The sequence below is a fragment of the Nomascus leucogenys genome, chromosome 14 (genome assembly GCF_006542625.1).
Source record: "Nomascus leucogenys isolate Asia chromosome 14, Asia_NLE_v1, whole genome shotgun sequence".
In the NCBI taxonomy this organism is placed as follows: domain Eukaryota; kingdom Metazoa; phylum Chordata; class Mammalia; order Primates; family Hylobatidae; genus Nomascus; species Nomascus leucogenys.
Window position 1 is genome coordinate 38,727,690 of NC_044394.1, and position 13,260 is coordinate 38,740,949.

General features: G+C 47.3%; 1 protein-coding gene across 4 annotated transcripts in view; it reads left to right on the top strand.

The window, feature by feature from the left end:
* TOP3A (DNA topoisomerase III alpha) overlaps positions 1-13,260 on the top strand; it is a 44,318-nt gene that overhangs the window by 13,471 nt on the left and 17,587 nt on the right. For all 4 annotated transcript variants that reach the window (XR_004033402.1, XM_030828226.1, XM_003279870.4 and 1 more), the window contains exons 9-13: positions 1,873-1,947; positions 5,066-5,148; positions 7,003-7,210; positions 8,791-8,976; positions 9,133-9,262. Coding sequence is in view for 3 of the 4 variants with exons in the window: in XM_030828226.1 (XP_030684086.1) it covers positions 1,873-1,947; positions 5,066-5,148; positions 7,003-7,210; positions 8,791-8,976; positions 9,133-9,262 (682 nt within the window). In the remaining variant the exon portion in view is untranslated. The remainder of the gene's footprint in view (positions 1-1,872; positions 1,948-5,065; positions 5,149-7,002; positions 7,211-8,790; positions 8,977-9,132; positions 9,263-13,260) is intronic.

Here is a 13,260-nt window from a genome sequence, read left to right on the forward strand (position 1 = left end):
TAGTGATAAAAGCTAGGAAGAAAATAAAGCAAGGTAAAGGGATAGAGAAAGGCCGGAGGGACAGTGAGGGGAGGGGTGACACTTGAGCAGAGGCTGGAGAGATTAGGGAGAGGGCTTGGGGGGTGGGTGGGACACGCATGTGCCATAGAAGGGAGCAAGACTGGCCCGGGCCATAGGCCAGTTGGTGGCAGAGTTAGGACCCACCCTAACGTTTCCTGGCCCTTGGGCTGATTGTTTACTTTCTGATGTTACTTCCTATTAGCATATAACAGCCTGGTTTAACCCAGGGGCCGCAGAGTGATGCTTAAGTAAAATTCTGAGCTCTCTAGGCTTAATTCATGGTGTGCTTCTTGGCTGTAGCCCACTGGCGGATTTGTTACTAATTAGGCAAAGGGATGTGATAACTGCAGCATCTGCTATGGACCAGACACACTTTGTTATGTGTTGTTTTTTTTAATCCTAATAATGCCTGTGAAGGCAGTGATAGCCTCCGCATTTTCCAGATGAAGAAGCTAAAGAAAGTGAAGAGACTTACCCACAGGCACATGAGAGCTGTACATGGCAGAGCACGACTGAGTCCCAGTGTGTCCCTGCCCCTTCTGCAGACCATGCTGCCTTCTCCATCTCTCTGTCACTCCACCCTTTGACCCTGGACCACTGGGAGTCTCTGTGACACTGCACAATTATTTGTTAAATAAAAAGACCACCAGCCTGGGTTTCATAGTGAAACCCCATCTTTACAAAAAAGAAAAAAAATTAGCTGGGCATGGTGGTACCTGCATATAGTTCCATCTACTTGGGAGACTGAGGTGGGAGAATCGCTTGAGCCCAGCAGTTTGAGGCTGCAGTGAGCCGTGATTATGCCGCTATACTTCAGCCTGAGTGACAGAATGAGATACTGCCTCAAAAAAAAAAAGATAAACTTAAATAATAATAAAATACAAAAGTAAGTAATAAAAAGACCTGCCCTGTTTCTCCTTCACTCGGATGTGGTGCAGGACTACGTGGTGGGTGATGTAAACTATGAAGCTGGTTTTAAGATTAAAGGTCTCCAACTTATATTGTACAATTTCTCCTATTTCTTTTCTTTTTTTTTTTTTTTTCCCCGAGACAGAATCTAGCTCTGTTGCCAGGCTGGAGTGCAACGGCACAATCTCGGCTCACTGCAACCTCTACCTCCCGGGTTCAAGCTATTCTCCTGCCTCAGCCTCCCCAGTAGCTAGAACTACAGGCGTGTGCCACCATGCCCAGCTAATTTTTGTATTTTTAGTAGAGATGGATTTTCACCATGTTGGCCAGGATGCTCTAGCTCTCTTGACCTTGTGATACGCCCGCCTTGGCCTCCCAAAGTCGTAGAATTACAGGCATGAGCCACCGTGCCCGGCAATTTCTCCTATTTCTAACTCTGTATTATCCTGAATTTTTTTTTTTTTTAAAGGAGCACTGGGCCAAGCATGGTGGCTTATGGGAGTATTGCTTGAGCCCAGGACTTCTGGGCCAGCCTGGGCAACATAGCAAGACCCCATCTCTATATTTTAAACAAAACAACAACAGAAAGAGCACTGTGCGTGTGTACATAGAAAACTGTACTCAGGTGATGCATAGGCTGTTGGATTTCGTAGGCTCTGGAGGAAGCACCTTAAGGCTTGTGAAATTGCCCTTCACAATCTTGGTTTGAGTGGGAAAGTAGTGATGGTGTCTACCATACTGTCAGCTACAAGCGACATTAAGTGGGGCACTCCTAGGCTGTCACTGCGGGCTTAACTGGTGGTGGTCAGTGTGATCTGGAAGGATTGGCGTGGGCTATCCATAGGAAGGATGGAGATGATGCACTAACAGGTTAACATGGTCTTTTCTTTCCTGGCTTTCTAGGATCCCATGGCAACTGTGGTAGAGGTCAGATCTAAGCCCAAGAGCAAGTGGCGGCCTCAAGCTTTGGACACTGTGGTATGTTCCAGACAGGCTGTTTCAGGCACTGAGGGAACACTTATTGTTTTGAAGCCGTAGTTCTACTGCCTAGACTGTGGCTTGGTGGAAGAAAATACTACCCATCGCCAGGCCACACAAGAAAACACTGGAGAAAGACACGGTCCTGCTTAGCCTCACTGTTTGTTTTGTTTTTGTAGACTCAAACTTCTGGGCTCAAGAGATCTTCCCACCTCAGCCTCCCAAGTAGCTGGGACTATAGCCATGTGCCAGTATGACCAGCTAATTATTTTTTAAATTTTTTTGTAGAGATGGGATCTTACTATGTTGACCAGGCTGATCTCAAACTCCTGGCCTCAAGTGATTCTCCAGCCCCAGCCTCCCAAAGTACTGGGATTACAGGCATAAGCCACCACACCCAACCACTGCTTGGCCTGTTAATTTTTTTTTTTTTTTTTTTTTTTTTTTTTTTTTTTTTTTTTTTTGAGATGGAGTTTCCTCTTGTTGCCTAGGTTGGAGTGCAATGGTGCAGTCTCAGCTCACCACAACTTACGCCTCCCGGGTTCAAGATTCTCCTGCCTCAGCCTCCTGAGCAGCTGGGATTATAGGCATGCACCACCACGCCCTGCTAATTTTGTATTTGTAGTAGAGGTGGGGTTTTTCCATGTTGGTCAGGCTGGCCTCGAACTCCTGACCTCAGGTGATCTGCCCATCTCAGCCTCCCAAAGTGCTGGGATTATAGGCGTGAGCCACTGCGCCTGGCCTGTTGTTGTTGTTGTTGTTGTTGTTGTTGTTAAATGCAATATAACTGCATTGTATGAGGTTTGGGAAACAAAAAGAGGAAAACAACCTATGGCTTCACCGTCCTTACATAATTACTAGTATCTCTTTCAGTTTTTTAAGATGCATGTTTTTACAGCATTATAATAAGAGTAGCTTGTGTTTTCCACCCAAGCATTTTTTTCGTGTTGCTACATAATCTGTGTAAATATTGCTTTAAATAACCTGCTATATGAACCTACTTTAGAACAGGGCTTCTCAAATTATTTGACCCCAGAAAGAGCCACCCTGATGGAACACAAGTCTGAGTAAATCACATTAGGAGTATGCCTTCTCAGTCACCACTTAGCAGGAAAATTTGGGATAGAAGTACTATTAGAATTCACTCTGGAGGTTGGAAATACAGAACACTCAGGCTAACAAGCATGGAGGCTAAGAAGCACACAGGGACTGGTGGGCAGTGCATTCTTTGTCTTGGTCAAGCCACAATAAATGTGTATATGTGTGGAGGGATTGCATGGGGGAAGTTATACGTTTTGTTTGTTTGTTTGTTTGTTTTTCGAGACGGAGTCTTGCTCTGTTGCCAGGCTGGAGTGCAGTGGCGCGCTCTTACCTCACTGCAACCTCCGTCTTCCAGGCTCAAACAAGTCTCCTGCCTCAGCCTCCTGAGTAGCTGGAACTACAGGTGTGCACCACCACACCCAGCTAATTTTTGTATTTTTAGTAGAGATGCGGTTTCACCATGTTGGCCAGGATAGTCTCAATCTCATGAACTCATGATCCGCCCTCCTTGGCCTCCCAAAGTGCTGGGATTAGAGGCATGAGCCACCATGCCCAGCTGCATTGATTTTATATAGTAGGCATATGTGTTTTAGTCCTCGCTGGTTAAGTGTGCTTTAATGTGACATATAGTCATCAGCATTGTTAGCTTGTCACCTAGGGAAAAGAACAGCTGGTTATCCCCCAGGAGGCCTCCTGCGGTTTTCACCCTCCATGAGAATTTACTGGGGCTTGGGTGGTGTTCCCAAAATGTGGTTCTCAGACTGTGTTAGAGCAGTGTATTAGACTGCTTGTTAAAAAATGTAGATTTCGGGCCAGGCGCAGTGGCTCACACCTGTAATCTCAGGACTTTGGGAGGCTGAGGCGGGCAGATCACGAGGTCAGGAGATCGAGACCATCCTGGCTAACATGGTGAAACCCTGTCTCTACTAAAAATACAAAAAATCAGCCATGCGTGATGGCAGGTGCCTGTAGTCCCAGCTACTCAGGAGGCTGAGGCAGGAGAATTGGCGTGAACCCAGGAGGCAGAGCTTACAGTGAGCCGAGATCACGCCACTGCACTCCAGCCTGGATGACAGAGTGAGACTCCATGTGAAAAAAAAAAAAAATGTAGATTTCTGGGCCAGACGCGGTGGCTTGCGCCTGTAATCACAGCACTTTGGGAGGCCAAGGCAGGTGGATCACCTGAGGTCAGGAATTTGAGACCAGCCTGGCCAGCATGGAAAAACCCCGTCTCTACTGAAAACACAAAAATTAGCCAGGCGTGGTGAGCGCCTGTAGTTCCAGCTACTCGGGAGGCTGAGGCAGGAGAATCGCATGAACCCGGGAGGTGGAGGTTGCAGTGAACCGAGATCGTGCCTCTGCACTGCAGTCTGGACAACAAGAGCGAGACTCCGTCTTGAAAATAAAAAAAATTTAAAAATGTAGATTTCTGGGTAATTCCAGCACTTTGGGAGGCCGAGGCGAGCAGATTACCTGAGGTCAGGTGTTCAAGGCCAGCCAGGCCAACATGGCAAAACCCCATCTCTACTAAAAATACAAAAATTTGCCAAGCGTGGTGGTGCTGTAATCCCAGCTACTTGGGAGGCTGAAGCAGGAGAATCACTGGAACCCAGGAGGCGGAGGTTGCGGTGGGCCAAGATCATGCCACTGCACTACAGCCTAGGCGACAGGGCGAGACTCTGTCTCAAAAAAAAAAAAAAAAATGTGGAGTTTGGGCTGGATATGGTAGCTCACGCTTGTGATCCTAGCGTTTTGGGAGGCCAAGGTGGGAGGATTACTTGAGGCCAGGAGTTCAAGATCAGCCTGCGCAACATAGCAGCTTCCCCGGTGGTCAGGGCCCTGAATCTGCTGGCTCCCCAGTTGAGTCCTGCACACATTAAAGTCTGAGAACCACTAGGCTAGGATCTGACTCTGCCTGGCAGGCCCGGAAATCGCTGTTGGACACCCTTTTCAGCTGTGTTTGACAGAAGCACCTGGAGTGACAGGGGCCAGATTTGACTGAAGATGAGTTGTGTATTTGAGTTGTGCTGCCTGACCCATGCAGTACACCTAACATGCCTGTTGACCCATTTCACAGGAGCTTGAGAAACTGGCTTCTCGAAAGTTGAGAATAAATGCTAAAGAAACCATGAGGATTGCTGAGAAGCTCTACACTCAAGGGTAAATATTTTGGGTTTGGGAGTAGAATTTGAACCGTCTTTATCAGGATGAAATATTTGAGAAATACAGTTTATGGGCTGGGCACGGTGGCTCACGCCTGTAATCCCAGCACTTTGGGAGGCCGAGGCGGGCAGATGACGAGGTCAAGAGATTGAGACCATCCTGGCCAACATGGTGAAACCCGATCTCTACTAAAAATACAAAAATTAGCTGGGCGTGGTGGTGCGTGCCTGTAGTCCCAGTTACTGGGGAGGCTGAGGCAGGAGAATCATTTGAACCCAAGAGGTGGAGGTTGCAGTGAGCTGAGATCGCACCGCTGCACCCCAGCCTGGCGAGTGAGCGAGACTCCATCTCAAAAAGAAAAAAAGAAAAAAGAAAGAAAGAAAGAAATAAGAGTTTATGGGGAAAAACTGTCTAGATAGCACCCAAGCTCTGAGGATTTTGACTTTGACTTCTCTTTTCTGATACCGAAAAGGTGTTTCTATATAAAAACCCATAGAGTAGATTCAGATCTTACTTTTGACTCCTCAGCCATCTCCCTGTGGCCCTGGCAAGTTGCAGACAGTAGGTGGCACTTTTAAAAGTTGTTTGCCTGTGAAACTCCTCCCTGCCCCAGTCATGTACACCCCAGCACTGAGGTCGTCTAACTGTGCTGTCCAGCCTGCAGCTACTGAGCAGTTGAAATTCAAGTTGTCCAAATTGGGATGTGCTATAGATGTAAAATATACGCTGGGTTTTGAAGACTTTTATGAAAATAGAATGTAAACTATCCCAGTAACTTAAGTGACTAATTGAACATTTTAAATTATGCCGGGCGTGGTGGCTCACGCCTGTAATCCTAGCACTTTGGGAGTCCGAGGTGGGCGGATTATGAGGTCAGGAATTCGAGACCAGCCTGGCCAACATGATGAAACCCCATCTTTACTAAAAATACAAATATTAGCCAGGTGTGGTGGCAGGCACCTGTAATCCCAGCTACTCAGGAGGCTGAGGCAGGAGAATTGCTTGAACCCAGGAGGCAGAGGTTGCAGTGAGCTGAGGTCACGCCACTGTACTCCAGCCTGGGTGACAGAGCAAGACTCCTTCTCTGGGGGGAAACAAAAATTACAAATAGAGACTGGGTATGTTGGGTCACACCTGAAATCTGAGCACTTTGGGAGGCCTAGGCAGGAGGATCGCTTGAGCTCAGGAGTTCAAGACCAACCTGAGCAACATGGCAAAACCCTGTCTCTACAAAAAAAATACAAAAAAAAAAATTAGCCAGGCATGGTGCCACACACTTGCAGTCCCAGCTATTCAGGAGGCTGAGGCAGGAGGATCACTTTAGCTTGGGAGACGGAGGCGGCAGTGAGCCAAGATGGCGCTGCTACATCCAGCCTGGGCGCCACAGCAAGACTATCTCAAAAAAGAAAAAACAAATAGAGTCCACATTACAGTTTTATTGGACAGCATTGTTCTTTGTATATTCTAAGAAAAGTCTCGAAGCACTGGAATTTGTCAGGGTCAGTGAGGCTCATGTGCTGCATCAGGGTTGGTCTGTCAGACTGACTCTCAGAGTGGCCAGTGACAAGCCCCAGGCTATGAGGCTGCTGGCCTTTATCCTGTGCTGTGCTGCCCCTTTTGTTTCTCCTTTGGCTTCTTTGAGGGTCCTAGCAAGAGAGCCAGCTGCTTTTCATCCCATGAGGGGGTGCATCTCATCTCAGAACTTTTCTGAATCAGGTAACCTAGGCTGCCTTCAGTTGAGTTGGCTACATGAGATGAGTGTTTGCAGGTGTTAGTGGGTGCTTTCAGTTGTTTATAGACCAATCAGAGAGCCTAGCAACTTCTTTTTCTGTTTGTTTGCCTTGGTTTTAGGTACATCAGCTATCCCCGAACAGAAACAAACATTTTTCCCAGAGACTTAAACCTGACGGTGTTGGTGGAACAGCAGACCCCCGATCCACGCTGGGGGGCCTTTGCCCAGAGCATTCTAGAGCGGGGTGGTCCCACCCCACGCAATGGGAACAAGTCTGACCAAGCTCACCCTCCCATTCACCCCACCAAATACACCAACAGCTTACAGGTTGGTTTCCCTGAATGTACTGCCTGCTGGAACCCAGAGGGAAGTGCTGAGGGTCAGTAGTAAGGTTTGAATTTACTCTGTGGGCTGTGATCGTAAAAACAAGTGATTGTGAGATCTCTCTCATTTCACAATCCTCTGCCTGGCTTTGATAAAGACCGCCTCATCCCTCCCCGTGGTGGGCCCCCATCTTAATCCAGCCCCATGTCCCACTCTTCATCAGCTCCTGCTGCTTCCCTGCTAGTCCTTCATAGGCAACCCCTGTGCAGACCCCCACCCCCACTGTGAGCCTTTGTGGCCTTCCCAGTCCCTGGAACTAGCGAATTCTATCCATCCTCCCAAGGCTGGCTCAGTTTTGGTTTCCTCCTGAAACTTTGCTGCCACCCTAGTCGTGCCACCCCCTGTCACTGCAGTTTCCCACTCAGCTCTGCTTGTCTGTCTCGGTCATTTCCTCAGCCAGGGGCAGGCTCTGCAGGCACAGGAGCCATTAGGCTTGTTTACATCTGTAGGCTTCTCACAAAGCTGGGGAAATCTTAGTCTTTTGTTCTTCTCCTCCTTCTTTTAATAACATATATTCTTTCTGATTTTAAAAATATGGCCGGGCGCAGTGGCTTACGCCTGTAATCCCAACACTTTGGTACGACAAGGCGGGTGGATCACAAGGTCAGGAAATTGAGACCATCTTGGCCAACATGGTGAAACCCCGTCTCTACTAAAAGTACAAAAATTAGTTGGGCGTAATGTGTGCCTATAGTCCCAGCTCTTAGGAGGCTGAGGCAGGAGAATCGCTTGAACCCGGGAGGCGGAGGTTGCAATAAGCCGAGATTGCACCACTGCACTCCAGCCTGGCGACAGAATGAGACTCTGTCTTGGAAAAAAAAAAAAATTACATGTTCATTTTAGACAAATTAAGAAATACAAAAGACTATAAGGGAGGAAAAATTGCCTGTTAAGCATGATATTTAACAATTGCAAAGATGTGCCATAATTTATTTTGCCAAATCTGTTTTTTGTGTGTTTTTGAAACTATAGTTAACATTTGTAGACATAAATATTTTTGTGGTTCTCCAGTTATTTCCTTTGAAGAAGTCCTTAGAAGGGGAATTATTGGATATGTGTATAAATGTCTCATGGGCTTTTGATAGAGTGAGGCTCACTAAATCATTGATTACCTAATTGAAAATTACCCTGACAAATTACTGCTTAAACGTGTGCATGAAGTTGGGCTAAGGCCACCAGGTGCAGTGTTGCTCTGTCTCTTGTATTTGAGGAGTCTCTTGCTAACTTCTTATGCTTTCATCTTGTTTTCTGCTTAGATTGGGTTTACATCAAAGAACCACTTCCCAGTCTGGAGGGGAAGATGACTCCCTTGCCTATCCTTGCCAGATTTGAGTTGTAAGATGTGTCAACCTAAACCCATCCTCTCCCCAGGACTTGTTTGCCTGGCACTCCATCTTAGTGCAGGGCCTGAGGAGCAGTGTGGCCTCTTCTGTGCAGGACATTAGGCTAAGGCTACCGGCGATGCTCCTGTCCTTGAGAGGTGATATTCTAGGGGGAGTTTCAAACTCCTCTTTTCTTCCTAGGGAGATGAACAGCGACTGTACGAATTTATTGTTCGCCATTTCCTGGCTTGCTGCTCCCAGGATGCTCAGGGACAGGAGACCACAGTGGAGATTGACATCACTCAGGAACGCTTTGTGGCCCACGGCCTCGTGATTCTGGCCCGAAACTATCTGGATGTGTATCCATATGATCACTGGAGTGACAAGGTAATAAAAGAGTGGTCCCCAGGGAGAGGGAGGACAGTTGTGTTGCGAGCCCTGAGTTCTCTAGTGGAGCAGGACCATGTTCCTTGAAATGAGGTTATTTTTTGCCTGGGTGTGATGATGGAATCATCTGACTGCTGCACCTGCCGCTCCCTGTAGATCCTCCCTATCTATGAGCGAGGATCCTGCTTTCAGCCCAGCACCGTGGAGATGGTGGACGGGGAGACCAGCCCGCCCAAGCTGCTCACCGAGGCCGACCTCATTGCCCTCATGGAAAAGCATGGCATTGGTCAGTGGCTCCTCTGGGTAACTCGCATCTCTTGAGCACTTACCGTGTACCAGGTACAGGTTTCCTCTAGTCTTCAAATCATTCTCTAATGCAGCTGCTATATCTTTATCCCCATTTTATAGTTGAAATAAGGCTCAGAGAGGTTAAGAACTTACCTAAGTTCACAAAGTGTGTATTATTAAAACCTGGTCTGAATAACTCTATATAGTCACTGCTCTTAAACCATGCACTGTGCTGTCCACATAGTAACAGAGACTTTTCCCATGGCTTTGAGGGCCCAACTGGGAGCACCCGTTGGCCACATGAGGATTTATTGTTCTTTTGAATAAGAACAGCATATAAGGAACCAACAATTAAAACTTGGGACAGTTATCATAAAATCTGTCTTCATTTTGAAGTGTCAGATCTGGCAGCCCTGAGCCTCCTTCCCATGTGGAGCACTGGGTGAGGGTGGCAGCTGTCTCCACAAGCCTGCACCCACACTGCTCGCTCAGGCTGCTCACGCTGGCCTCATGTATGTTCCAGGACCCTGCTGTTAGCTATGGGTGACTGGATTCTTAGCCTTTTGTTAAAGCATTTCCCATAATTGCTTAGGAATCAGAAACTAGGTTTTAATAAAACACTGGGCCAGAATTGTGTTATTTCCAATAAGTCCCATGGCTCAAGCTTTGCAGGTAGGGCCTTGTAACTAATCTGCTGTCCCCTCCATTCGTTTTTGTCAAGGTTCTCAAGGGCTTTCTCTGGCAAACCTAGTCCAGGAATACCCGCAGCACAGTGGAGGGGAAGCAGAGCTCCCTGGGTATGTGTTACATAAGCAGCTGCCTTACCCACAAAGGGAGTTTCCTAGGCCTATGACTTAGGAAGCAGTGCTTCAACGTGAAGTCCTTGACCATCACTAGGACATCCAGAAACCCTGCAGGTTTAGGTAAAATTAGAGGTTCACCATCATGATTTATTTGGCAAAAATGTATGAGGGCTGGGTGTGGTGGCTCACACCTGTAATCCCAGCATTTTGGGAGGCCAAGATGGGTGAATCACTTGAGCCCAGGAATTCAAGACCAGCTGGGGCAACACGGTAAAACCCCATCTTGCTGGGCGTGGTGGCTCACGCCTGTAATCCCAACACTTTGGGAGGCTGAAGTGGATGGATCACCTGAGGTAGGGAGTTTTAAGACCACCAGCCTGACCAACATGGTGAAACTGTCTCTACCAAAAATACAAAAATTAGCCAGACATGGTGTTGGGCACCTGTAATCCCAGTTACTCGGGAGGCTGAGGCAGGAGAATCGCATGAACCCAGGAGGTGGAGGATGCAGTGAGCCAGGATCGCACCACTGCACTCCAGCCTGGGTGACAGAGTAAGACTCCATCTCAAAAAAAAAAAAAAAAAAAAAAAACCATCTCTACAAAAAATTAGGTGCATGCCTGTAGGTAGGGAGTCTGAGGTGGGAGGATCACTTGAGCCCAGGAGGCAGAGACTGAGGTGCACTGAGATTGGGCCACTGCACTCCAGCCTGGGCAACAGCAAGACCCTGTCTCAAAAAAAATGAGGCCCACAAGAGTGAGAGTTTGGATAAGCACCAGGAACACAAAGAGGAATAAGACCTCATTTTTTAAGTTCTCAATCTAACAGAAGAACCAAACCAACACATTGAATACAATGTAATGGTTCTGCAGGGAGTAGGCAGGGAAGAAAATGTCATGAGTGGACTGGCATTTGAGCTGGACCAAAACCTCATAGTAAGACTTCCAGATCAGTGAAGGGCAGCCCAGTGCAGGGTAGGCCTGAGGAAGGGCACAGGAGCAGGAAAGCAGAAGCCTGCTGTAGCTGGATTGGGGGTAGTGGCCATAGAAGGTGAGCCTGGAAAGATGATCCAAGCCTGACTTTGCAGGGCCTTGGCTTGCCCGGTTGAGGGGCTTAGTTGGTGGTACATGGTCAGCAGGGAGTATTCTAGGATTTCTAAGTAAAGGAACCACGTAGAAGTACACTTACAAAAAAAACCATAATATTTTTAAAAGATTATTAACAGGCTGGGCATTGTGTCTCACGCCTATAATCCCAGCACTTTGGGAGGCCGAGGCAGGGGGTCAGGAGTTCAAGACTAGCCTGGACAACATGGTGAAATCCCATCTCTACTAAAAATACAAAAAATTGCTAGGTGTTATGGCTGACGCCTGTAATCCCAGCTACTCGGGAGGCTGAGGCAGGAGAATTGCTTGAACCCGGGAGGTGGAGGTTGCAATGAGCTGAGATTGCGCCACTGCACTTCAGCCTTGGTGACAGAGACTCCATCTAAAAAAAAAATATATATATATATATATATATATTATTAACAGCTTTATATACCATACAGTTCATCTCCTTCAAATGTATAATTTACATTTTTTAGCATATTCATAAAGTTGTGCAGCTGTCACCACTGTCAGTTTTTTTGGTTTGTTTGTTTGAGATGGAGTTTTGCTCTTGTTGCTCCAGCCGGAGTGGAGTGGCGCAATCTTGGCTCACTGCAACTTCCGCCACCCGGGTTCAAGCGATTCTCCTGCCTCAGCCTCCCCAGTAGCTAGGATTAGAGGCACGCACCACTACACCTGGCTAATTTTTGTTATTTTTAGTAGAGACAGGGTTTCACCATGTTGGCCAAGTTGGCTGGTCTCGAACTCCTGACCTTGTGACCCGCCTGCCTAGGCCTCCCAAAGTGTTAGGATTACAGGTGTGAGCCACCATGCCTGGTCCCTAAAAAATTTTGTTTTAGAGAGACAGGATCTTACTCTGTCACCCAAGCTAGGTCACAGCCATGAACTCTGGGTTTCAAGGGATCCTTCCACCTCAGCTTCCCAAGTAGTTGGGACTACAGGCATGTGTTGCCACACCCAGCTAATTTTTCTTGTTGTTGTTTTTTTTGTTGTTCTTTTTTTGTTTGTTTTGTTTTGTTTTGTTTGAGACAGAGTCTCACTCTGTCACCCAGGCTGGAGTGTAGTGGCACGATTTCAGCTCACTGCAACCTCCGCCTCCCGGGTTCAAGAGATTCTCCTGTCTCAGCCTCCTGAGTAGCTGGGACTACAGGTGTGCATCACTGGCTAATTTTTGTATTGTTAGTAGAGATGGGGTTTCACTCTTAGCCAAGCTGGTCTGGAACTCCTGACGTCAAATGATCCACCCGCCTCGGCCTCCCAAAGTGCTGGGATTACAGGCCTGAGCCACCGTGCCCAGCCAAACTTTTTTGTTTTATGTAGGGACAGGGTCTTGCTATGTTGCCTAGTCTGGTCTTGAACTTGCAGCCTCAAACTGTCCTCCTACCTCGACCTCCCAAAGTGTTGGGATTACAGAAGTGAGTCACTGCACCTGGCCAGATCTGCCTACTTTAGATATTTCCTATAAGGAGCCAGGCACAGTGGCTCACACCTGTAGTCCCAGCACTTTGGGAGGCCAAGGCGGGTGAATCACTTGAGGTCAGGAGTTCGAGACCAGCTTCGCCAACATGGTGAAACACTGTCTCTACTAAAAATGAAAAAATTACCTGGGCTTGGTGGCAGGTGCCTGTAATCCCAGCTACTCGGGAGGCTGAGGCAAGAGAATCACTTGAACCCGGAAGGCGGAGGTTGCAGTTGATGGACACTTGAGTTGTTTCTACTCTTTGGCTATTATAAATAATCCTGCTGTGAACAGTTTTGTACAAGGTTTTGTGTGGATATGTGTTTTCATTTCTCCTGGGTAGACTTAGGAGTGGGATTGCTAGTTTACATGGTAACTCTACATTTAACATTTTTAGGACCCACCAAACTTTTCTGAAGTGGCTGTACCATTTTTCGTTTCCACCAGCAAGGCACTAGGATTCCAGTTTATCCACATCCTTACTAACACTTAGTATCATCTCTCTTTTTTATTTTGCCGGTAGGTCTGAACTGCTATTTCACTGGCTTATTTTGTTGTTGTTGTTGTTGTTGTTTTTGTTGTTGTTATTGTTGTTGAGGCGGAGTCTCGCTCTGTCGTCCAGGCT